Source organism: Miniopterus schreibersii (assembly GCF_964146895.1).
Source record: "Miniopterus schreibersii genome assembly, chromosome: 15".
NCBI lineage: Eukaryota > Metazoa > Chordata > Mammalia > Chiroptera > Miniopteridae > Miniopterus > Miniopterus schreibersii.
In genome coordinates, this window is record NC_138115.1 from 41223959 (window position 1) to 41250606 (window position 26648).

A 26648-nucleotide genomic window follows, 5' to 3' on the forward strand; every position below is an offset into this window, starting at 1 on the left:
ACTGTGGTTTTATTGTGGGTTTTATATATTATGTCTTGGGTGTTCAGGTTTAATGTCTTTGTTTTTCTGCTTCATACTTTAATTATAATTGGTATATATTTGGAACATTAAACTCTGATTGCCATTTTATTCAATAAAGCTTGTCAAACTTCCCAAGCTTTTTCCCCCTGGGTCCTCCTTACATGTTGATATGAATCGATAAATCTAAATCAAAGTTGTATGAAGTTTCGTCTTCCCTCCCTTGACCCGGTGTGAGTTGCTCATGCATTTAATTTATGCCACTAATGAATGGTATCCTTACCAATGGTATCCTTACAGTGAAAATACAATCACTGTAATGGAGATTTCTGCTTCTGTATTGTATGAAGTCAAGATTGATTTAGTTATTTAATGTCTTCATCCTCAGAATTGTCCTTGCAGCTTCTGTCAACAAAACAATGGATGTTTAGTTTCAAGGAAATGTGAAATCTAAAGCCACCAGTGATAGCGTTTTTTTTGACACCAAGACCAAATTAGCATTTTTGTGAACCCTGCTGAGAAGTGTAGGTTTTGTGTCTCATTGGTGATATGTGCCTACTGGCTATATCTGGTGAGTCATTTTCCTTGAAATAAAATCCTGCCACATTCCTTCATTTTGCCAGAGGTCTTTCAAGTTATAAACACAGGAAAATACCAGAGAGCTCTGATGAAGGCAGTGCTTCCCACAGGCCTCCCTGTGGTGTGTGAGAGGCGCCAAAAGATTGGTTCGAAGCTTATGTCCCAGAGTTGGCTTTTTTCAGCCCTCAGTCTAATCCTTCCTCCTGAATACCGGAATATGGAAACAGGTCACTTTGTAAAAATAGAACTAGTACTTTCTACTACGAATTTATCCATTACTCATTAATAACACTTTGATCTATGGTGAGACCTCCTGACTCTTAAGTATTACTATGTTGTTCAATATTTTACTGATTTTGGCCCCAGCTAAATAGGATATTTCAAACATAAGTATTAAATTGAAAAACTCTAAGAGAAGTCTTACTGATAACACTCAGAAATATATTACATTGAGACCAGCTGGTGTGGCTCAGTGGTTGAGCGTCGACCCATGAACCAGGAGATCACGGTTTGATTCCCGTGCAGGAGGCACCCGATCAATGATTCTCTCTCATCATTGATGTCTCTACCTCTTTCTCTCCCTCTCCCTTCCCATTTGAATGAATTTCCCATTTTTTCAAAGCAGATTTTGATTTACTTTCTTCTATATTTTTTTCTAACTAAGCCGTTTTACTGCACCTTAACATTGGATGGCTATTTGCTGAATCTGGAATGGTCAAAATTTTTTTAGTTCAATAGGCAATTTATTAATCTTGGTTGTATGCAGTAATTAAATCGATTAAGCAGAAAAAGTGAATATAAATATAGGAATCCATTAGTGTCCAAATACAGAATCCAAAGTTTATAATTCCTTTTTTGTTAAACATTTTTAAGTGTATTAACATAGTTATCAATTTAGCACAGGGAACTTTTCAGTAGTAAATATGAGCTATCTTACATACAGTAACACATCAGATTGAGTCAGATATTTTTGCCATTTTGTTCTCATAAGAAATGTTTTAGATTATGTGGTTCTTTATTTTTGCAGTTTTATTGAGCTAAAGTTGACATACATCACTCTATAAGTTTAAGGTGTACATGCAGTATAATGGTTTGACTTACATATATATTGTGAAATGATGACCACAATAAGTTTAGTTAGCATCCATTATCTCATACAGACATGATAAAAAGGGAACCCCCCCCCAGAAAAGAAGAAAATATGTTTTTCCTTGTGATGAGAACTCTAAGGATTTACTCAAGTTTATATTTTTATTGTCAACTAGAATGTTTTTGTTTGGCACAACAGTCTAAAAAATTGATTTATAAATTCTGTGAGTTTAGGTTCCCATTAGGTAGCTCTCAGAATATAGGTATAATCAAGGACAAATAGAGCATTTAAAATTCACAAATTTGTGTTAATGAACGTTCTTTAATGGCCGCCAAGGAGACAACTTTTATTGGGATCATCTTTTGTGAGTCGTCCCCATGAAAGGGTAAGGTCTTACTAAAGCGAATCATTATCATTCATTCCAGAACTACAGTGTCAACTGTAAATGAGTAGATTGGTTAATACCTCCTTCTAGGTAGTCCGAGTCCTTCATCTGTAACCATCGATTTGGTGACAGCCTGTGATTATTTTAACTGGCCCCCATGCTGCAAGGCACAGGTGGCTTGCTTCCTGAGCAGTGCAGGGCCCACTTCTAAATTTCAGAGAGGTTTCTGTCACTCCCCAAAGAACTTCCTGACAGCAGTGACGTTTGGCCTAATCGCTTATTCTCTGTTCCAAGGCTTCTCTGCAGTGGCTCTCAGAGCCAGGAAAGCTTCTGTTGTCTTAGAGCCACAGCCACCAACATCTGCTGCTGATACTTTGAGGTGTTCTAACTTCTCTTAAAAAATAAGACCCCTTCATTTTGTGCCTTTAGGTTATTTTCCTGGACATAATGCCAAACTCTTATGAGGTTTCATAGTGTTATGCTTCTCAAAATTATTAATGAGGAAACATTTTAAAGATATAATTGGAATGGAACTGAAAATGTTTATGAAATGTTACCTAAAAAGCAATAAAAATAAACTCAATTTTTATTTCATGAATAATTCAATATCATATAAAAGTACTCTAAAGAAATGCACCAAAATGATAACAATTATTGGTCTCGGGCGGGGAGTGGAGTAACAGATTTCTTCTTTGTATATTGTATCTTGCAAATATTACAAAATAATTATTAATTGGAAAATTCTATTTAAAATGGTAAAATAATTGTTATATGGCGAGACAATAAACATAAAGCAAAATATTACCAAAAGACTATTTTGCAAAGATTTTTACCATATAATATTACTGTTAATAATTTTTTCTGTGATATTTACACCTGTTACTACTTAATATACTTTGCAAATTATGCTGGAATACTTTTTGCATCATCATGACTTCCATTTGTGGTGTGTGTGTGTTTGTGTGTGTTTGTGTGTGTGTTTGTGTGTGTTTGTGTGTGTGTTGTGTGTGTGTGTTGTGTGTGTGCTCTCCTTATTTATAGCCTTCTCACTTGCTCTTCCTCTTACATGTCTGCACTTTTAATATGAAGCTGTGGGGAAACAAGAGTAGATTGGACGTCTCTCTTGGGAAACAGTATATTGGCCTGGTTCAGTGGTTTGTAAACTTTTTGGCCTCAGAACACCTTTATACTCTTCAAAATTATCAAGAACTCTAAAAAAATCTGTTATTTTGTTGTAACTATCAAAATTTACCATATTAGAAATTAAAACTGACCATTTAAAAATATTTATTAATTCATTTAAAATAATAAGAACATTGAATACTAATCTACATAACATTTCTGAATATACATGCAAATAGGCAAAAAGAATTAATTGGAAGGGTGAAACTATTTTACATCTCTGAAAATCTTTTTAATGTTTGAGCTAATAGGACACAACTGAATTTTCATATCTGCTGCTTCATTCGCCATATCACTCATCATGCAGCCCTTAAAACAACTACCCTGTTCCTGTTGAGAATCAGACCTAAAAAGAGAGTGAAAAATACCACTATCATCTTGGTATTATTATGAAATAGTCTGACCTGCTGAATTCCTTGAAAGGGCCCTGAAACACAGATCACATGTTGAGAACTACTAGCCTAAGATAGGCATTTTCTTTTTGTAGCTGGTTAGTATTCCAGTTTAGTGAATGCACTGTATTTATATAAACTACTGTGCAAATAATATTTGTATTGTCTTGAGGGTTTTTTTCTTAGAAACAATGCTGCCATGAATATTTTTATAAATATACAATTGTTCCATGTATGGGTGTATATAAAGATGGCTATTTTAAGATGAATGACTGGGCCAAAAGTTATGCAGACTTAAAAGTGTATGCTATCTCTCTAAGAAAAAGGTTTTGTAAAAATGTAATTTAATCAATACAAGCTCCTGTTTCCTAATTGTTTGAAATACTGGGAAAGAATAAATTTTACTGCTGTATTCCTCAAATATTTTCCCCAATTAATATATTCACAGTTTTTTATTGATCTCCCTCAATCTGATGATTAGGAATTTCAGTACTCCTCCAATTTTATATACTATGCCCCTCCCTCATGGTTTTTAATATTTTGGAGTTTCTAGTAGTGATGCTAATTAAATACTGTTTCTCCAGCTCAATTGACTGGAAATCCCCAATATAATGAATATAGATATAGATTTTTTTTTAAGATTGAAAATAATGATAATCACTTTTACTTTATTTATTAAAGCATAGTTGGCATATAATATATTGGTTTCAGATGTAGATATGGAAACATTTTAAAACTAATCCGTATTTTTGAAAAGTTCATCAGGAAATGACAGTTTGTATAATTGGAGCAATGTATCAAAATAGATGAATTCCAAAATTATATTAGTTCCTGAAATTGTCTTGAGGCAAAATTTGTTCTACTTTCACAAGTGTTTCCATTTTCTTGTTAGGGAAAAGAGACATAAACTGAAATCCAACTCTAATTTTCCCGTGGGCATAAAAGAGAAGACCTTAGTAATTACTTATCTTTTTCATCCAACCACTTAGTGTCTTCTTTTCTTATGTTTGCCAATAAATGCAAAAAATGAAGATCCCCGAGGGAGAAGATGTCCTCTCAGAACGGCTGTTCTTAGGCCTTCAGTTCTAATTACACCTTTGACCCATTCTTTGCAATATTTCACCTCTTGCCAGAGTAAAAGAATGTTCCTTTTTTGCAGGTATTATTCTGAATTAACCCTTTTTCCTGTACACTGTCCACATTATGTCATTATTAAATGCATCCTGGGACCGAATCTAACTTTTAAAGATTTTTTCTTCCATTTTGAAGGAATTGAATTAACAAAACTCCTTTTAAGACTTTTCATTAAAGCTTTGTTCAGAATACGACTTGTTTCTCAATATTAACTCTGGGCATCCAGCTATAGAAGGCTGTAAGTATTTGAATATATAACCAATATAGCTAATTTAGGCTCACTATTTTAAAGTGTGTCTACCATGTACCAGGCCTTATTTGGTATGATTTAATGGCTCAAATATATAGTTTTTGCTGGATTAATGAATAATAATAATTACTATTATTATTATTACTGATACTATTATCATTAAATCAATACTTGCAGTCTTCCACCTTTTCTGCCTTTTCTTTTATTCGTTTCCCTCTGTGGTAGGCTAGATAATAGCATCCAAAGATCTCCATGTCCCCATCCTCAGAACCTATAAACACATTACCTTACACGGTGAAAGGGGTTTTGCAGATGTGGTTAAGTAAGATATCTTGCGATGGGGAGATGATCCTGGATTTCTGTGGCGGGCCCAATGCCATTACAACGCTCCTCACTAGAGGAAAGCAGGAGCGTCAGTGTTAGTATTAGGAAATGTGGCAACAGAAGCAAGATATTGGAGTGATATGAGGGAGGGACCAAAAGCAAGGGAAAGCAGGCAGCTTCTAAAAGCTGAAATTTCAAGGAAACAGAGGCTTTCCTGAAGCCTCCAAACAGGACGCAGCCCTATTAACGCCTTGATTTTAGAACTCTGACCTCCAGAAATGTGAGAAAATAAGTTTGTATTGTTTTATGCATAGTTCCATAAAGTACATTTATGGAACTGTGTTAATGCAGCAATTAGAATCTAATATACCCTTTTCCTCCCACTTCTTTCTTTATTTCATGCCATTAAATGTTGCCTTTAGAACCAAGCACCTACGGTAGTTTGACACTACGTAGACTGGATGACATGTAGAGTGTGCATTGAAGTTCAACCCCTTTGCCATATCAGATAGGCTTCTACAGTTTGTATAGTGAGGACACTGTGACCTCTATCAGCTCAAAGGCCTTTTGTGTCTTTGTGACATGAATGTCAATACATTCAAATGAAACTATGCAATCTTTTTTCAGAAGAACAAGTTGCCCTTAAACTTTGTACTTGCAGAACCCCATCTCTTTACTGGAAAATAATATTAAATTTAGTTTAAAATTTAAAGCTATAAGTTCCTGTAGATAAGCAATGCAGGACTCCAGTGATTTTTGTGTTACCAGCAAAGGTGTGACCTTAAAATATGGGAAATTTGAAATGATATTAATAGATATATATTTAGCTTACAGTTGCTTGTTCCAAGAGCCATTGAGGTGTATTTTATTGGTCACAGCCTATAACCAAAATCCTTTTGCTGTAACATACAAATAATTTATCAAGTGCATGGACATTAACTAGGGTTTTGTTTTAGTCCAACATTAATGGAAAAGGAATTCCATCTGCTGTTGTTTGTCTTATGTGTCTTGGAGTATAAAGAACCAAATGTTAAAGATTAGTTTCAATTATTCTGTTCACAGTAAGTATAATTTATACTTCTGAGGGGTGGGACAAACGATGGATTATAACACTAGGCTTCACTCTTCCTTTGGTTCATATTAAAAATATGTAGGTTTACATTTTCTGCTCTTGGTAGTAATTCTGTCTGTACCAGGAAGAATACATATAGATGTGGTACAAACTCCACGGATATAAAAATATTGTTCTAACTGTAAAATAACTGACCACTTTTACAGAGATGGGCTGCGAAGGCTCTTTGCATTGCTTTGCCTGTAATTGGTTCCCATGGGGATCTGCACAATCCATAATTTCTGATAAAATGGACAGCAATGGAGAAGTTACAAATTATAAAGCAATTATGAGTGGGCTAGTCAATAAAATTTCACAATCAGTCATTAGAGTGTTGTATTTAAGGGAACACAGGGTTCAGAAATGTTGCTATAAACTAATGTGTAATTTGGTCATACTTCTTGGTAAGGCAATAAGACCTTTAGCTGTCCTTTGATTTAGACTTTCTCTAGGAGGTTATGCAACATAAGGCAATATGATTAATGTCATTATTGAATAATTTAAAATTATTTCCTGTGAAGGAATGAATCCCATTAATGGGACTGAATGCAGTCTTCAGTGAAAGGTTCCAGCTTTGGATTCAAATAGGCTGGTGTTTCCAATCACTTACTAATTATGTGATTTTTTTTAGTGATTTATTTATATTACTAAGACTTATTTATATAGTCCATAAAATGGAGATAATAACATACCTCATTGAACTGTTTGGGAAGTAAATGAGATGCTGTGTTTGAATTGGTCTAAATAGGATGTATCATTTAGTGGTAATAAATAAATTCTCAAATCTCTTAGCTCCTAAAACACGTTATTCTGTGTTCATGTTATAAAGTTAAGTTTCTGGGAAGCTCCATTGTACAGTCACTCAGAGAGCAGGGTGAAAGGAGACTGCACCACCTATAAAACACATGGTCTCAAGGACGTGATGGCCAGGGACCAGAGACAGGAGAGGCGCACCAGGCCTGGAGACTTGTGTCAGAAGTGACATACGTCGCGTTTGTTGGTTTATAGGCCAGGGAGACTTGGAAACATTAGGAAGAATGGGAGCATGGATATGTGTAGGAATGGTCTTTCCCACAACATCGAAAATGCTTATTAGCGTGATGCTGGCACATAATTAGAATAGCTCAGTAAATGTTAGTGATGGTCACTGTCATCACGGTGGTTATTTTAGAGGCAGTGCAGTTTATAGTTAAGAGTTCACATCTAACTGTCTGACTGTGGGCGAGGTTTTAAAGCTCTCTGGAGCACCCTGGCTGGCGTGGCTCCGTTGGTTGGGTATCATCCTGTGCACCTAAAGGTTGCAGGCTCGATTCCCTGGCAGGGCACATGCCCAGGTTTCCTGGTCGATGTTTCTCTCTCCCTCTCCCTCTTTCTCTCTTTTCCTTTGCCTCTCTCAAGCCAATAAAAACAAAAACAAAAATTAAAATAAACTCTCCAAACCTCTGTATCTTCTGTTTCAAAGTCAGTTCACGTCATCAGATTGTCATAGGGACTAAATGAAATAGTGATTCCAGGTAGCACATCCTCCAAAAAGATGGCATTTTTGTCGTTACTATACATTTTTATCCTTCATTTTATTTATTAGTTGGTTAAATCCACCAAAATGTCTATCCGTGTGTGCTTTTCCTCTAATGGCGTTAAGATTTCTTGATTAATTTTAGCTTTATAAACTAATAAAATATTGATTTTTTTTCCCATTTATGTCAGGTATATGCAATTATTAACCAATCACCCAAAAGGTATTTATTAAGTGTCTACTGTATTCTAGAGGCTACGGATAAGCAATAAACAAGACCAGCAAGGTTTTTGCTTTTATGGAATTTAGATTCCAGGGCAGTGAAGAAGAAAACAGGCAACAAAGAGCCGAGAAAGATCGACTTTAGTTTCAGATGATGATAATTCCTGTGACTCCACTGAAACGGGAGAGTTTGGTAAAGACTGCCTGGTGAATATTTCATTTTGTACGGTCAGGGATGGCCTCTCTGAGGAAGCAACATGTCAGCGGAGATTTGAGTGACACAAAGGTATTTGGGGGAATAGCATTCTTGGCAGAATTTAAAATGCAGACACCCACAGGCCAGAGTTATCTTGGCTCTTTAAATGTAATTAGAGCAGAGTGAGCAGTAGGCAAGTGGCTGGAAACGAGGCTATAGAAATAAGTAGGGACCTTTGTCTATGAAAATAACTGGATATATTTTTTTCTGTTTGATGAGAAACTATGAGAAGTTTTCAAGCAGGAGAGGTACATGACCTGAGTTGTGCTTTAGAAAGATCACTGACTATTCATGGAAAACCAAGTATAGGGGCTATTGCAGAATCCCAGAAAGAGATGTCTGAAGTGACATTCATATGCAAAGCATCTGACCTTTCAACTGACATAACTTTTAGTTTGGGATTGTTACCTGTTTTTGGATAACTGTTATGAGTGCAATTCAGTATCTTTTCAGTATCTTTCTTTTTCTGTGCTCTGTTGCAACGAAGTTCCAAACTTAATTTAGTTCATAATGTCCTCGAAGGAAACATCTGATGGAATTTACAAAGATAGATATCATTCCAGGCAAATAAATTTTACTTAACGTTTCACCTAAGGTCAAAATGAATTGATTAGCCAGGAAGAAAGAGTAGTTTTAAGTCATAATAGGCTCGTATAGCTTCCCTATTTTAGAAAGAACTATGCTGGGTTTTTCCTAATGAAATAAAATATTAGACTTGAATTTTGAGTCAATGAATTAGTTTGTTGTAGCCTACCTCTTCCGTGCCCATCTGATGTAGTACCCAGGAAAAAATGAAAGGTACACCTTTCATTGCCAAACAGGATAAGCAGCATAGAGTAAATACATTTGCCATTTCAGGAATGTTCTTCCTGACACAATCTTGGGACAGCCTGCTTTTGAGAGATAAATGGATGAAGCCATTTAGAATTAAGAATTAAACCTGCCTTTTATCTTTTCTGTCATGTCCAATTAAATAGTTTATGTTGAGCAAGAGTTCCTACCTTCCCTGATCTAAGATACAATGTCATACAAGATGCACAGTTGGGTGGATAAATAATCTGATCCATGTTTGTTTATTTGTAACTCTGCAAGTTCTGGAATCTTTCTTTGGGTTTACTCATTATGACTTTGTATCTTGGAGTCAGAGTTCCAATTTCAGAAGCAAAGCCCTTGCCTTTGGCAGCTAAAGGCCTGTTATTATGGGCAGAGATTAAAATTACCCTGGACCAAGATCTATAATTTTGTATATTAAGTCTTGGACCAGTGCCATAATGCTAGGAAAGGGAGGTATCAGTGCAGTGACTCATTTAAAATTATTTTTCTCATGAAGCAGTCAGATTAGTAATTTTAAATGCAGTAAAGGGGATAAATCTAGACCACTCTAGCTTTGTGTTTAAATAAAATACTGTGAACCCACCTAGTCGGGTGTGGCTTTCCCATTCCTATTTTGTGGAGTCAAGACACCTGCTCTCAATACAGAACAGAGATAATTCTTTGTTCACCTTTTACTTTGATGTCTCCCTATGTCTGTGATGATGAAGGAGCTAAATGGATTATTTCTCAGTTGCTGATTTGGTCATTTAAAGAGAAGGAGAGCTCAGGGAAGTCCTTCCCTCCAAGGCAGCTACGTGAGGGCTTACACATTAGACCAGGGCACATGGAGAGCTGCCAGGAATGCATTCGCAGGACCTTCCTCCAGTATGCCAGTCACTGTTCTCCCAATGCCTATATTTTATGAACTGTGCCATTGTTCTGAAGTCCTATTCTGGTATAACCCATATGTAATAGCAGCTTATGCATGTAGTTATAATATGCTTTAGATTTTGTTCAGGAATAACTATAAGTTCTAGAACAACTTTTGAACTTGGAAAGTCTGATAAGAAAGCCCAAGGAAAGTCCAAGGACCTAAAGACTAAAATAGGGCTTTTACGTAAAAAAAAATTTCTATATTCTGTGAATTGCCCAAAAATACCTCAGCATATTACCAAACTGCAATTACTTAAGAATGTGTCCAAGATGTGACTTGCAGAATTTTTGTTCTTTAGGAGACAGGGGAAAAGTTTCCAGTGCCTACTTTAAATGAGAAAGCCCTCCTTATAGATTTATTAAACATTCAATGGTTTATTAAGGAATTTAGAGCTCTCTTTGGGAAGAAATATTTTAAAACTTGACAGATGTGTATACTGCCCAACTGGATTCACCTGCAGTCTTGGCTCATTCAGCTGAGTGGCTGCGGAGTGAGCCATCGGTATGCTCTGCTGTCTTCAAGCCATAGGACAGTTTTCAGTGTCTTCAGCTATCACAAGAGAGAGTTTGCCGAAAGTGTGTGTGTGTGTGTGTGTGTGTGTGAACTGTTAGGTTCCAGGAGCCACATGATGCTTTGGGGATACAAAGCTGAATAATGCAGACATCCTATCCTCAAGAAGCTTTTAAGTTAGTGGAGAAAGTCATATAAACATGAATGAGCTGAGGTGGTTTCTACATAACCAAGTTAATCGTCTCTATGACAGACGCCTAAGAGAAGAGATTGGAATTGACTTGTGATTTTTTAATCACTTGTTAAATGTCTGCTTTGCTCTCAGAAAGAAAATTCTTTAAGGGCTAGACCTGTATCCATTTTAAATCGCTGCGTGAAGCTCTCATGGCCAGCGCAATATGTGGTGTACAGCACTGTGTTTCACATTAACTTCGAATGAACTTAGGTAAGGCTGAATAAATACATTAAGTGAATGTATTAAAAATTAATGATAGAAAAGAAAACGTAAAAAAATATTAATTAATGGTGAGTTCACTCTGTGAGAACTTGAAAGTGGGGCCGGGGAGCTGGGAAGAAAATTAGGGGAGATACTATGAAAGTGATTAACTGAAAAGAAGGCAGCCAGGCCAGACGGAAGGAGCCGTGCAAGGTGTGGAAGGCCTGTCCGCACTGAGGACTCCTGCAAGCCGAGGGGGGATGTGTATATTTAGGCCGATGTCGGATGGTGTTTTGTGCTAAGCATCTTGGATTTTCTCCTGCAGGTGAACATGCAGGGGATTAACATGATAAAGTTTGCCTTTTAGGAAGATCTATAGGCAATTGGAATCCATATAACAGACCTTTAATGTTCAGTCCCGGTGGAAGAATTGGTACCTAGCTAAGAAAAATGGATTTAGGACAGTTACTCAAACCTTCCCCTGAGGTAGTCTGGCCCTAAGCCCTTTTATCCCCGGGTTTCTGTAGCAAGAACAAATGCATATTTTATTTCAGAGCTATTTGCATGCATTGTTTTTACAGTAAACTCCGCGGGTAGGGGCTGTCAAGCTGTTTTTTTAAGTTTTTCATGACTCAGATAAATTTAACCATCGATGTTTACAGCACATATATGGTCTTTAACACCTCTTTGAAAAACTCGATTTTTAGTATCTGGATTAAATTTATTTAGTATTGATGAGCACGTGATTCAGGCTACACGAAGCACTCTTCAAACTGTCACAAGTTCAGTTCCTTGGCTCTTGAATTAGAAAGAGATCAGTTCCAGGCCGTCGCCCGGGTAAATCTTTCGCCCACTGAAGATGAGGCTCCCATCCCCGCTGGCACCTCTGGCCTTGTTAACTGATACCCACAGCGTAATATACAGCTTTGCCTTTGACACTGGAATTATATTTATTTCTACTAACTCAGCTCACTGCGTTCTGGGAATTCTTTCAGCCTCTAGCACAGGAAATATATGCTCAGGAACAGCATGTGAGAAATTGAGATGTTTTCTTGACCTGAGCTTGAGTTCAGTTTGGGGGTACATATGTGCGTGTTTTCATTGGTGCTGGACTGTAAGTAGATACGGCGAAGAATCTTGATGTGTGTGGGGGTTTTTTTGTTAAAAGATTCATCCCTAGGTTTTTCTCACCATTTGTTTTTACCTATGGCAGTGGACGTGAGAACCACATGAAATTAGAGCCACACCTGGGATTAGGACTTGGAATTCTTCTATGCTTTTGTTTTGTTTCATTTGCAAGTACATTCGCTAGTAATATATGGAAATTATGGGACCCTCTGCTCTCTTAAAAGAGGAAATGGTTGTGCCCTCACCCTTCAGTCCTTTAAAATTTAATTAATAGAAGGAATGGTAAGCAGTTATTTTGTCTATCTGCCTGCATTTATTTAGTCATTTGATCAACAGTTGATGAGATGTACATTAACCCTCAGCCACTTTGCTAGGCCAGCAGGGCGGATGCTTGGCAAAGGTGAACAGGCCCCAGCTCCTGGCTTTAGTCAAATCAGACTCCCATAATAGCAGAGGAGAACATGGAGATGCATTATGGAAATTTAATAAGATTTAGCTGGTCCCCTACTGATGGACATTTATAAATTATGGTGCAGGATAATTAGGCTACCAGGCTGAGCAGCATTTCAAAAGAGTGATCTATGCTAATATGGAAAATTCTTCATGCAGAATTAAGGTAAACAAAGAACAAAACCCACCTACGAAGCAATAGTGCCCCCCTTTGGAATTAATTTTAAAAAAGAACGAGATAGATGGATTAGTAGATATATATTTATGCATTCCCCTGGAAAGAATTATAAGAAAAGGGGGGAGAGGAGTTGAGAAGAGGTCTTACACTTTTAATTTTTAATCTTTATATAGTTTGAATTTACTAACTTTATATGTGTCCTTCCATTTGTATATCTACTTATTTATTTTTAATATCAAAGGGGCATCTGCACTATAAGATTATAGCTGTATTTTTTCTTCTTTGTACCTTTTTCTGGTAAAATGTGTGGTGTTACATAGAGTATGTAATAATCTGTAAATATTACATATGGTATGCGAAGAGCTTTGTCAGAGACAATTACAGTGCCGAAATACAGAGGAATGAGGCAAGACCAGACAGTGGTCCATCTTGGTCAATAAATGAGATTCTTTTATTTTTATTTTTAAAGATTATCTTAGCCCTTTCCTTGATGCTGTGCCTTCCAACCATACAAGGTCCCCCAATTTGTAGTTGGGTATATAAGTCAGCCAGTTGTAGGTGAGTCAGTTAATGCTTCTTGGAACGACTGGTATTTTCCACTTTCTTGGTGTCAAAACATGTCCTCATTCAGCACAGGTAATGTTTCAGTCATATTCCCCATAAAATGAACCAAATTTAACCTTCAACGCATCCTTTGCATTCCATCTACTTGAAACATTTGTTTCCTCTGTTAATGTTATTTCTCTGATATACTCTTTTTTTTTCCTTAAAAATAATCTTTCCCTAAATGAACAGAATTATGGAAGAATTGTTAAGTAAAAAAAAAAAAAAAAAAGGGTTTACTACTTAAGACAGAGAGTTGAGTTTGACGTAATTGCACTGGCCATAAGACAATTTATCAAAAAGTGGTTTTCTCTGCCATGTGTCTAAGCAAACAGCTGTTCTCTGAGTTTGCCATCACTGTGGTGCTTTTTCCTTTCCTGTAAGGCTGCTTGCCATAGTAGAGAATTATACTTGAAACTAAATATACGTATTAATCCACTACCAAGGGGTAAAATTGGGAATGTACAGGCAAATTGCACTTTCTTTGCAGTATGTTCTTAACTTTTTATTTATTTCCACTTTTCCGGTTTAGATTGTTGTGCTTGTTTTGGCCTAAATGGTAGGGATAAACATGTGTCTGACACTTGTAACTATAACCCCTGAAATCTGTCTATTCTACTAAAACAAACTATTGTTAGAGTAGCAATGGAAATTGTCGTAAGGACCCCATCTGCTGTTTCGTTTTAGTTCTAATTCTAACCTGTGGGCAGAGAACAACCATAATTATATCTTAATGAATATTAAATATTTTTCTTCCATCCCCAGATTATGAAGTCAATGACAAGGACTGTATAAAACTCATTTCCTTTTACCTCCGACGGTAAGGAGGGTAACAAGTAAACCGTTGGAAGGAGAAATCTAGAGAACACAGTCTGGGTATTAGTTTGCCAGCAGCTACCACAACATAGCTGGGAATTCATTTAACTTTTATTTTCCTTATTGACAAAATAAAGGGTTTGGATTAAATAAATTTTAGGATCATATGACAGAGGCTTTCTATACCTTCCAGGCTGGAAGTTTATTACAACTAAGAATTACCCAAATAGCTACACCTTGCTTACTATAGTATATAAGACAAAATTAAATAGTAAAGAGGGTGCTAGAAGTTGAAAGGGAATGTAACCAAACAGCTCCCTCTACCAAAATATGATGATTCTGTGTTGTAACCGTCACATACTCTTTCCCATGTAAATCATGGTTTAAACTTGGAACTTGCTAGCTCTATCATCAAGAAAGATAGATGATAGATGATGATAGATAGATAGATGATAGATGATAGATAGATAGATAGATAGATAGATAGATAGATAGATGATAGATAGATAGATAGATAGATAGATAGATAGATAGATAGATGATAGATAGATGATAGATAGATAGATAGATGATAGATAGATAGATAGATAGATAGATAGATAGATAGATAGATGATAGATAGATAGATAGATAGATAGATAGATAGATAGATAGATAGATAGATAGATGATAGATAGATAGATGATAGATAGATATAGATATAGATAGATAGATAGATGATAGATAGATGATAGATAGATAGATAGATAGATAGATAGATAGATAGATAGATAGATAGATAGATAGATGATAGACAGATAGACAGATAGATATTATACTCTCATACACACATACATATATGCATCAGGAGTCTATCATGTACAGAGCATCTGTGGGAGAGAATTTAACAAATCATTTGCTGACACACCGGGGACTTTACAAAACTGGATAGAAGAGAAACAAGTATTTGGGGATAAGTCTGGAAAAGCAAAGACGCAGTTCTGACATAGAATTAGCAAGAGTTACACTTATATCTATCATTTTTTACCCCAGATCAGCACAGGCTCCTTCTGCCTGCGCATGGGAGGAGGTGAGTAATGCTGTTCAGGTGTAAGACAGCAGGAAGCTTAAGGACTGTGGCGAATTATAGCAAGAGCTGAAAGGAGTTCAAATTCATTGTTGCCAGTTTCCAACTTCAGGTCTAGATGGCCCAGGTGCTCCAAAAGTATTTCAACAAAATCCTATCGTTGTGCCCATCTCATTCATTCAGACTTCGTTAGGCAGGGCTGTGAAGGCCTGTGTGTTAGCCAGGCTGACTGACACGTGGGATCAGTCCTTCATGTGCTCACTTGTGACCTGGCAATTTGTGCAGGGGGAGCCGTGCATGTAAACTGTGAATTTCAGAACTGCATGTGGTAGTAGACATGATTTCTAAATTAGAGGATATTGTACGACTAGAGTGACAGAAATTGACATCTATTCTGTGCTTCCAAAATGCCTATTCATGTCTCTACAATAGCGTCCACTGCCATCAATTACAGTGCCTTTTACTTGTCTTTCGGCCCCTCGAGACTGTGACCACCAGGGCGATGCAGCGTATATCATATACTGAAGAGATTTGAGGCCTTTTGTATTTTGTTTTTAAATGAATGAATGTGTTAAAATATTTTTGAGTATATTGGCATTCTTCAATATGTGTCATCTTTTAATCATTAGTATGAATAGCTTTTAAATGTGCAAGTCACCCTGAATAGCACAGACATAGCTTGGTTTTTTTTTTATTTGTTTTCTTTGTGTGTGTGTGTGGTTTTTAAATGTGAAGAATCTTTAATCCAGCAATTTTACTCATAAGTATCTTTAAAACATACTTGCTTATGTGTACATATACATACAAGGATGTTTACTGCAGCTTTGTTTTTATAACAGCAAAACATTTAAAATGAAACTGGTACTTAACTTTATTTACACTTGACTATAAAGCAGCCATTATAATATATAGGAATTAGATCTATATGTACTGACAAGAAAGATCTCCAAGACATACTGTTAAGTAAACAAACGCATAAAATTGATTCACATGCACATACAGGGTGTCCCCCAAAATGTATACGCACTATAACAGCTGATAGCTCAATTTTGAAAATGAAATGTATTTTAACAAACACTACCTTTTTATAATTATTCAAAGTGTATATACATTTTTTGAGATACCCTATACAGAGGCAGTCCCTACATGGAAATTTTATCACATTTTAAATTACAGTTCTTAATCTTTTTTTAATTTCTTTATCTCATCTCTCTATTTTCACTCTGAGATTTTATAAGCCCACCTCCAATAAACTGCCTCTGTTGTCCTTATTTATCTTCCCCACCCAGCTCGTCCCACTCTACTTGTATTCTTTTTTTCTGAAATAAGATTTATAATCTACCTGAGGTGAGGAATTTTAAATTTAATATTTAAACCACAAGACCTGTAATTTAGGATAATAAAGAAATATATTTTAAGATGGAGATGAGTTAAGTTTTAACAGAAAATAGAAAATCAAAATAAAAAAGTTTACGTTAATTTTGTTGAGCAAAATATTTAGTTGTTTTATTTGTTTGCTTAAGACAACAAGTCCTGTAAATCATTAGACTATCCCATCAGTTTGTGCATCAGATGTTTCACACTTAATACAAAGTTTGCAAGAGTAGAAATACTCCACTAAGCAAGCAAACAGTAATTACTCCTTCCTAATTGCCATGCAACTTTATTGCTATGCATTGTTATAATTATATTTTAAATACTCCCCATTTCCGTGATAGACCATAATGGCTGCTAGCACATTATGATCTGTGGCTTTTAACTGCATCTCACTTCCACAAAGGGGTTATTTTCATTTCATCTCTATTTTAACTACTGTTAAAAGAGACTAAGCAAAATTAATTGGCACCGTAATACTGCAATAAGGAAATTGTAGACAATATGATATTTCTGTGCTACTGTATTCATCTCATTGCTCAGAGGACTCATGTTTGATACCTACGAAGAATTCCTCCTTCTGTTAGGGAGCCAGTCATAATCAAACCCACGTTTCTCGAACTTCAATGTGCTGACTCATCACCTGGGGATCTGGTTCAAATGCAGATTTTGATTCAGTAGATCTGGGGAAGAGCCCAAGACTCTGCATGTGTAACAGGTTCCCAGGTGCTGATACTCGGACTATACTTTGAGTAGCATCTCTTTAGAGCACTATGTATACCTGGTATAAAATGCTATTGACAATACACGGACTCACACACATATATAAAGTTTACTCTGAGCCCTGCTATCATCATTACTTTTCACTCTCAAACCTGGAAATCAGTTGCTACTGTCAAAGAACTTAACACAAACAAGAACAGCACCCAACCTATGAAAGTCTGCCAAGTAAGCACGAGGCAACCAGGTCAAAGAAGGCTTCCCTGAGAACACGTTTGAGCTGCATTCTGAAGGCGGATTAGCAGTTTCCCAGATGGAGAGTATGTGAGAAACTAAAACTCAAAATTACATTCCTGGAATTCAAGGGCAATGTTATGGATATATCCATTTTGCTTTTTATTGATTTCAGAGAGAGGAAGGGAAAGAGATAGAAACATCAATGATGAGAGAGTCATTGATGGGCTGCCTCCTGCACGGCCTTTACTGGGGATCGAGCCCACAACCCGGGCATGTGCCCTGACCGGGAATCGAACCCCTCAACCACGGAGTCACACCTACCGCGCTATCCATCTTTTTTGAATGACACATTTAAAATTTGTTTCTGGGGTTTTATTTTTTTATTCATTTAGCAATACATTGTGGTCCTTTTTTCCCCATCATAATCTTCTTCAAATTAGTAAAGTAGCAGCAGTTGTTTCAATTTAGCAACATCAGCAAATATAAATAAATTATTATCAACATCCATAGCTTATTGAAGACTCTCAAATATCAGGGCAGCTAAGATTTGAGGCTTCTAAGACTGTAAAACATGACTCACAAAGACATCTCAGCTGGAAGTTAGTCTCACTCCATGACTTTGTAAATTTCTCTTAGCAGTAAAAATAATTTTTTGAAAAGGGGATTGGGGAGCTGGGTGGAAAAGGTGAAGGTATTAAGAAATACAAATTGGTAGTTAAAAAACAGTCACAGGGATGTAAAGTGCAACATAGGGAATATAGTCAATAATATTGCAATAATTGTGTGCGGGGCAGGTGGGTACTAGACTTATGGGGGGTGGTCACTTTGTAAGTTGTATAAATGTCTAATCACTATGCTTAAACTAATATAATATTGAATGCCAACTGTAACAGAAAAAAATTTTAATTGAAAAAAAATAATGGAAAACTTCAAGGTATGTTTAAACCCAGAATCTCATAGTCTATCTCCATTTGATCCTTAGCAAACTAGAATATTGTCATTTGGTAATTTTGTTGCAAGGATGCTTCTGCAAAATTTTTCGACACCAGTGTGTAGAAGAAATTCCAAGGTTAACAATTAGTTCAGTGCCTTCTGTTTTCCTGCCAACACTGCCCCCCTAATTCTATAGCTTCCAAGTTTGCACAAAGTAAGGCTTTTAAATATGTATGTATGTAAGTATGTGTGCACATGTGTGTACATATATACATATGTGTGCATATATACACATATATTAATTCTCTTGTTTATATAAATGTATGCTATATATATTTGTTACATATTTAATAATATACATTTAATACATATTTAAACTAAAGAATTGGGAAAACCCTGCCTTTTTAGATATGCAATTATAGGTATATAGTTGTTTTATGGAGAACAAACTAAAGAGATGATCTTTAGGTAGTTTATATCTTTACTAGATAGTTCTTTAGATACTTTAGATAGTTTAGATAGTCTAGACAGATCATAGAGATGATCTTTACATAGTTTAGATATGCAGTTATAGGTATATAGTTGTTTTATGGAGAACAAACTAAAAAGATGATCTCTTTCAACAAAGAAAAATTTCCTAGAACTTGGTTCTAGAACAGTTATTATCAAACATTTTAATGTAGGATTTGGGGAAAAGAAACCTCAATAAAACCAATCACTGTGTGGATGGCACAATACTTTTTCCAGTAGTAAAATACAGCTTTGGTGGATTTAAACTGCCCATAGACCTTTTGCAGTTGAGTCACACACAAATAATAGTAATCATAACGAAAAAAAGAAAAGAAAGAAAAAGGAACATTCATCTTGGGCAACTGCATTTTAACACACATAAGAGTAACACGAGCTGCGTCGTGCACCGGGGATCATGGAAGCCAGACTTTGGTGGTGACTCAGGAGAGGGACCTGGGCTGCAGTGGCCAGATGGTCCAATGACAAGCTGTAGTCAGCAAGATCCATTTTGGAAACACAGATCCTCTCCATGAGCAAACGTCTTTGTCATTCCTGGAGAACAGTCCCACGTACTGTGGCCAGATCACCGTGGAGTTAGAATGGAACGGAGCTGATGAAAATGAAGCCAGTTGATTAAACACTCCCAACTCTGACGCTGACAAGCGATCAGGTTCACAGCTGATAACTGGCAGTGGCTAATAGAGGTGCTAAGAGATGCTGATCGTTACAGCTGTATGGATTTAGTACCTATTTATGCACCATACACTGTTTTAAGCCCTTTCTGTGCATGAATTCATTGAATCCCTATAGCAGCTCTTTGAGGTAGGTAACATTATCACCCCGGTTTTATACATGAGGAAAGTGAGTCACAGAAATGTTTTTAAAAATAATATCCATTGTGTTATACCTAGCAAGTCGGGAAACCAGACCTCAAACCCAGGAAGCAGACTGCCACCCCTAATAATCGACTGCACCCAAAATATGCATGAAAGCCTATAGAAGCATGAATAGCCCGGAGAGAAGCCATTGTCACAGTCTATAAGGATCTGTTTTAGGAGATAAAAATTACAATGAGTCTTGCTTCAGACAGTAGTAAGTATGACTCATGGAAGTCATCCAGAGAAGGAAAAGAGGCAGAAGCTACAATTCTTTACAGCAGGACATTTAAGGCATTTCTAAATTTGGTTGTCTAGAAATTTGTGTTATTGCCAGTGATAAACTCACATTTAGCATGACCGTACCATTTGAACGGATGGATGTACCTTGAATGTTTATAATGTCAGGAGAAAAAATATCCTATAGTGAGGAATGATTTATATATATATAAATATATACTTTTGAAATCTCACAGGAAATTTTCTTATGCATAGAGTTTTGAGGTCCATTGATTGCATTAACCCTTTTGGCTTTCCTTGGGAGAAAGAATTTGGACTACTTGTAATGCGATAAATTCCATAATAATGTTTTGCTTCAGCCAGATTAGTAAATGCGAGCAACCTCACTGGGAGTGAAAATGGGGAGGAATGGGTTTTGGGATTATCTATTAAGATAATAATGCTACATATCAATTCCTAAATCGTAGTGCATGAAACAATGAAGACTTATTACAGATGTGTGGGATGGCCTTGACTGATCTTACCTGGGCTCATACATGTTTCTGTGGTCGGTTGCACATTACCTATGTGCCCCTGGTGATCTTAGGGGAGCTCACTCCAGTGTCTGTACGGGGGCCGGCATTGGGTGATCTAGTTTGGCTTTGGCTGGGGTGGTGGGGATGACTCGTCTGCATTTGTGTCTCATCTCCCGACTGGCCGGCTGGGCAGAGTCACGTAGCCATACACAAAGGCAGAAGAAGCAAAAATATTTAAGTCCCCTTCTTTTGTCTCATTTGCTAATATCTCATTGGCCAAAGCAATTTTCAGGGGGTCAGACCAAGAATCAGACTGAGAGGACTCCGCAGTGCTACCTGGCAGGAGAAAAGGGTACTGGGAGGAGTGGAGAATTAGGACATTAACACAATTAATTCTCAGCAGAACACATTTTTTTCTCCAGAGTACAGTGGGGGGAGGAAAGGGTTCATTTTGGTTTTCAGTCTATAAACTTCCAAGTTAATATTTGGTTTATTCAAGCACATAAGCTAACAAAAAACCCTCCTGGGCATATTAGTGCATTGATCAAGTTTTTGAGGCCAACATGGCTTTTTTTTTTTTTTTTTTAATTCATTCATTTTTAAATATGTTTGTAGTGTTAACAAGCAGCAGTTTTCACAGTAAAGTAGGGATGTGGAGGTGGCATCAATTTTCAAAGAACAATTTTTGCCCTGTTAGGTTTTTAAAAGATTATCATTTTGCAGTGTTATCGCTAGAAGGGGAGTTCTGGCAGACTTCAGTTTGGGTCACGGTTTCTTAGGAAATAAGTGTACAGAACTCAGTAGGCCTATATTTCCCCCCATCCATGATTCGTTCCTTAGGGCCATATCCTTCGGCTATATTTTATCATGTGGGTTCACTTAATATTCAAATCATTGGTCTCCCTGGGATTCTGACGAGATTTTACTGGGAAGTTGGAGTGAGAGGGGGTGAGTGAGCAATCAGTTTCTAGCCTTTATGAAATTATAGAGGAAAATGATAAAAATAGCTAATTTGGTGGCAATTAGCAAAAGAGCCCCCTTTGTAGAAAGAAGCTCCCAAGCACCTCTTTCCAAAATAGAATTGGACAGTTTCTACAGGGAAAACAGAGTCGATCTGAGGGAGAAATATTTATCCAAACACAAATACTGGTTATGAATATGCGTCTAACGTAACTGGAAGGGGTCGACACATGCCTCTTTACTTCTAAGGCGAGTTCACATTCTGCTTCAACTGATTATTTTTTCAACAATGCTTGTCCTACTCTTTTATGGTCTGCCAGTACTTTTCTGAAGTCCAGTTAGATCAGCCGCCAACAGAGCTGAGACTAAAAGGGGGCCAAATATCTCTCTAGAAGCAAGACTACTTCAAAAGCTATGCATTACAAAGCCCTACTGTGACTCACATAATCACCGATTTTTAAGGGGAATTTGCTAATATGGGATTGGTTTCTTATCTCCCCAGCCCCTAGTGAACCTTTACTGTGCAAATTCGCTGATGGAGGACAGAAGAAGAGGCAGAACCAAAGCAAATACACCCAGAACGGAAGGCCTTGGCCCCGGGAAGGAGAGGTGAGTCCTCACTGGCTTGTGCTCAGAAACTTGGCCACAGACGTCCCTCAGAAAGAGCAACAAGACAGACAACTGGGGCCACGAGGAAATCAGGTCTCGTGGAAAACCAGATGGCTTCTCAGGGGGCAAATGAGCAGGCCTATGGCAATGTGCTCAGGGTAAAATTATTTGAGAAAGGGTATAGGAGTTCAGCATTGACCTCAGCTCTGCTCCACAGTACGTCTTCTGTTTTTTAAACAAACTCGAACCCTACAGGCACTCACAGAAAGACTTATTCGCAAAGAATGGTCTGTAATTGTATAATAGTTATGAAGTCAGGGTATGATTACTTAAGAAAATATTTTCGGTGACATCAACAGTGAGAGTTGAATGTTTGTGTTTTGAAAAAAAGGAAACAAACATTTAGATTGAGGTTCTCTACTTGCACACATATGTGCATTTATGCATATGCCCGTGTGTTCATAAATGTGTTGATATGTGTTATATATGTGTATATAGCAATATAAAGTTTTCAGTTGGTCAAGGAGAAAGAAAAGTTAACATGCACAACATTTTGTTTTTACAACAAAGAGAAAAGCATAGAACTATTAATTAGCCATTTACCCTCCTAACACAAGATGGTAGAAAAGCAAGCTTATGGATCTAATTCCACTTGGAATGATTTCTTTGGGTTATTTTTTATTGTAAGAAGACAAAGAAAAGGTGTCTGGGCTTCTAAGAGGTCTTTTTATTCTTTGTGAAATGGAATGAAGTTGTTTGAATGACTTGAATAAATGCCATTTTGTACCAAGGCCATAATTTCAACAGAAGAGCTTTATTTAGCATTTCTATTCAAAGCACCTACTTCATCCATTTATCATTTAAGAGGCATCCTATTTGATGCGGCATTTACACTCTCAGCACTGAGAGAACATTTGTAAGGAAAGAAAGGGGGTGCAGATTTTTCTTAACAAATCCTTTAGTCATTTTTTAGTTTCTAAGACTCTCATCTGTTTTGAGTATTTTCATGCAGGTCTCAAAATCCCTCTTAAAGAGTATAGTTATGTCCAAGTTCTGTATTATCTATAACTCATTATCATAAGACATGAAAAAGAGAATCATCATGGAGTGCCTAAAGCTAATTAAAAATAGGCAAGAATCTCAATATTCTCAATTTTAGAAAGGCAGAATGACCCATGTGTTTTTAGAGTGCAGTTTAATGGTCAGTGGGTAGCCCCACTGCCCCCAGAAGACAGCTGATTTCTGATAACACTCATGATCATACGTTGGTATGTTGGTCCCATACCAAACATCCATAGACTACAATCATTTGATCTTCTAAAATTTAGCCAGGTCAAATGCCCACTGATTAGAAATATTTCTGGATCCAAATCATAACCCAAAAGCATCAAAACTGAATTAGGTAACTTAACTAATGACTGGAAGTTCAGTTCTTGTCTTCTTAAGAACCTATAATACTACATTTGCAGTGTAGCATTGTGATGCCAGTTGCAGCAACGCACCTCGCCTGGGTCTACATTTCATAGAAGCCAAACCAGTGAACATAAAAGGAATGCAGAGTGAGAGCTGCCACCTGGTGCTGTGCACATCCAGAACCTGGGGCTTCTGCTTTAGAGTATGAAAAGAAAGAGCATGTGTGCTATTGGCCTGATAACATTGTGATGTCAAGTTTTGAACACAGAGCACCTTATAATTTAAATGTAGGTTCTAAAAGTATATTCCTAATCTTTGTTTTCAAAAGTTGCTTTTTCTAAGAGCTATACATTTTTTTATTGAACTATGAAAATGAAGGGACCTTAATAAATTTATCTGTGAGCAATACAAATATATTCAAAATGCGTAGACACATTCAGAAAAAAGAAATCAGAAAAAGAGATGGCATGCACTAAAAATACGCCTATCAAATATCTTGGTTTTGAGATGAGCATGTTAATTTTTACAATTTTATTGCGGTCTTAGAAGTTGACACACCAAGAATGTGGGATAACTTTGTGTGTCCATCATTATTTATTTTTTGCATCGTACTTGCTAGAGAAAATTAAAGTATATTAGAATGGTTGATAAAGTATGACATAATACACATTAATCCTATGTAAGCACTATTTAATTAATTTTATATACCAGTAAATTCTAATTACTGTATTTCATTGTTTCTAAGATACACATTTTTTGTTGTTGTTTTTCCACATTTTCACACTTCTGAAATTTGTTCTCCTCATATCATCAATGTCATCATTACAAGATAATTTGTGTTTGCTCTTGTTAGTCACCTGGGCGTACTTCCCACATTCTCTGCTTAAGGTCCATGACCAGGCTGATTGTATGAACTGAAACTGTAATCAAAGCAAGAACAGTGGGTCAGATTCTTAGGGGGAATTATCTGTTTTCCCTTCCTTCATCTAGTGCAACTTCCCTTGAAGTTTGTTTCTGATGCATGGCGTTTTCATTTACCTTGTAGCCCTTTGACATCCCAGCTTTATACGGAGATCATTTGGGGTGTTTGTTTTTTTGGTATACAGTTGACCTTGAACAAGATGGGTTTGACCTGCACGAGTCCACTTACACATGTTTTTTTCAATAAATAAGAGTTGCCCCTTTGTATCCTCTGGTTTCCCGTCCGCAGTTTCAACCAACTGCAGACAGAAGACAGTTATCAATCTGCAGTTGGGAATCCGCAGCTGCTGAGGGCCAAATATGTTCTTATTGATTTCAGAGAGAGGAAGGGAAAGGGAGATAGAAAGAGAGAGAGAAACATCAATGACGAGAGAGTCATTGATCGGCTGCCTCCTACACACCCCCCATTGGGGATCGAGCCCGCAACCCGGGCATGTGCCCTGACAGGGAATCGAACCGTGATCTCCTGGATCACAGGTCGATGCTCAACCACTGAGCTACACCAGCCAGGTTGTATGTGAATTTTTGACTGTGTGAGGTTGGCATTCAATCCCTGTGTTGTTCAAGGGTCAACTTTATACAGTTATGGGAAACCTTTCCATTATCATTACCTTAGATAAAGTGAAGAATAATTTAGATTCTGCTGCTTCAGAATGTGAAATAATAGCACAAATCGAGGCTGTTTACTTTCTTCCTTTTGAAAATCAGGTAAAAATGATAGTGTGAAAAGCATTTCTGATGAAACGCTTAATATACAAAACCAGTAGATTGCAAGCATCATAGAAGTACCTTCAATATGACAATTGATAGGTTATATTATAATTTTAATTTATTATGTAAAGCTGTTTTCTTTTGAATGGCATTTTGATTATAGTTCTTTTAGCACAGTTTAGTGAAATGCATTTTTTTACCCAAAAAAACACAATACTGAAAACTTTATACACATAAATTAGTGCAAATTATTGAGGTTTTGAAATTTAAATGTACGCTGGTACATGTTTTTGCATAAGAGAGAACAAAGGGATATTGTAAAGTTATTAAGTAAGCTTTCAAGTGACAATGGAAACTCTGAGCATCATGATCTGGGGTGGGGGCTCTTCAGCCTTTCTTTCCCAGTGTGCTACAGTTCTTATTGTTTAATTTCTTAATGTAGCAGTTCAAACTCTTCGGTCACAGTATCCCTTTATACTCTTAAAAGTTATTTATTACTTCATTACAAAGAAACAATAAACCCATTACATTATCAAAAATAGTGTATTTTGTTGAAAGTACTATATTTTTCAAAGCAAAGACAATTATTTTTAAGAAGAATGACACTATTTTACATTTTTACAAATCACTTACTGTCCAGCTTAGTAAAAAATGACCAGGTTTGCATATCTGCTTCAGCATTTAAGCTGTTGCAATGTGCAGTTTGGTTTCTTTCATGTCAAGAAAGTCTAGCTTACCACAGACATGCCATTGAGAAAGGTAAGAACTATGGATCTCCCAAAAGAATCTCAAGAATCTCTTTGGTGTCATTAGACCACATTTTGAGAACCACTGTCCTAGAAAAGCTTGAGTCAAAGACAGGGCTGATATTCAGCTTCCATATGCCAGAAGAGCCATGCAGCCTGATAAAACATTAAATGTATCTGTAGCATTTGGTACATAACTGCTGGCACTTGTCCATCAGTGCAACTCCATTGCCCCTTCCACTTTGGTACCTTCTTCAAGACCTCTCATGATCCAGCAAAAATGGGGTGCTGGCTGGCACAGCAGGAGTTCTCCAGGACCTTGCTTTAGTGTTTAGATCCTGATTGGCCAGTGCTTATGCCATACTAGGGGTAAAAGGTTTTAAGGTCACCCCTAGCTCAAAAATGGTCTCACTTGATCATCTCTATGACTC

At 36.8% G+C, this 26648-nt stretch overlaps 1 protein-coding gene across 19 annotated transcripts in view; it reads left to right on the top strand.

Annotated features, from left to right (window-relative positions):
- RBMS3 (RNA binding motif single stranded interacting protein 3) overlaps positions 1-26648 on the top strand; it is a gene marked incomplete at its 3' end in the record, with an annotated part of 558684 nt that overhangs the window by 411922 nt on the left and 120114 nt on the right. For all 19 annotated transcript variants that reach the window (XM_081160722.1, XM_081160721.1, XM_081160710.1 and 16 more), the window contains one exon: positions 22260-22366. In XM_081160722.1, the coding sequence (XP_081016848.1) occupies positions 22260-22366 (107 nt within the window). The remainder of the gene's footprint in view (positions 1-22259; positions 22367-26648) is intronic.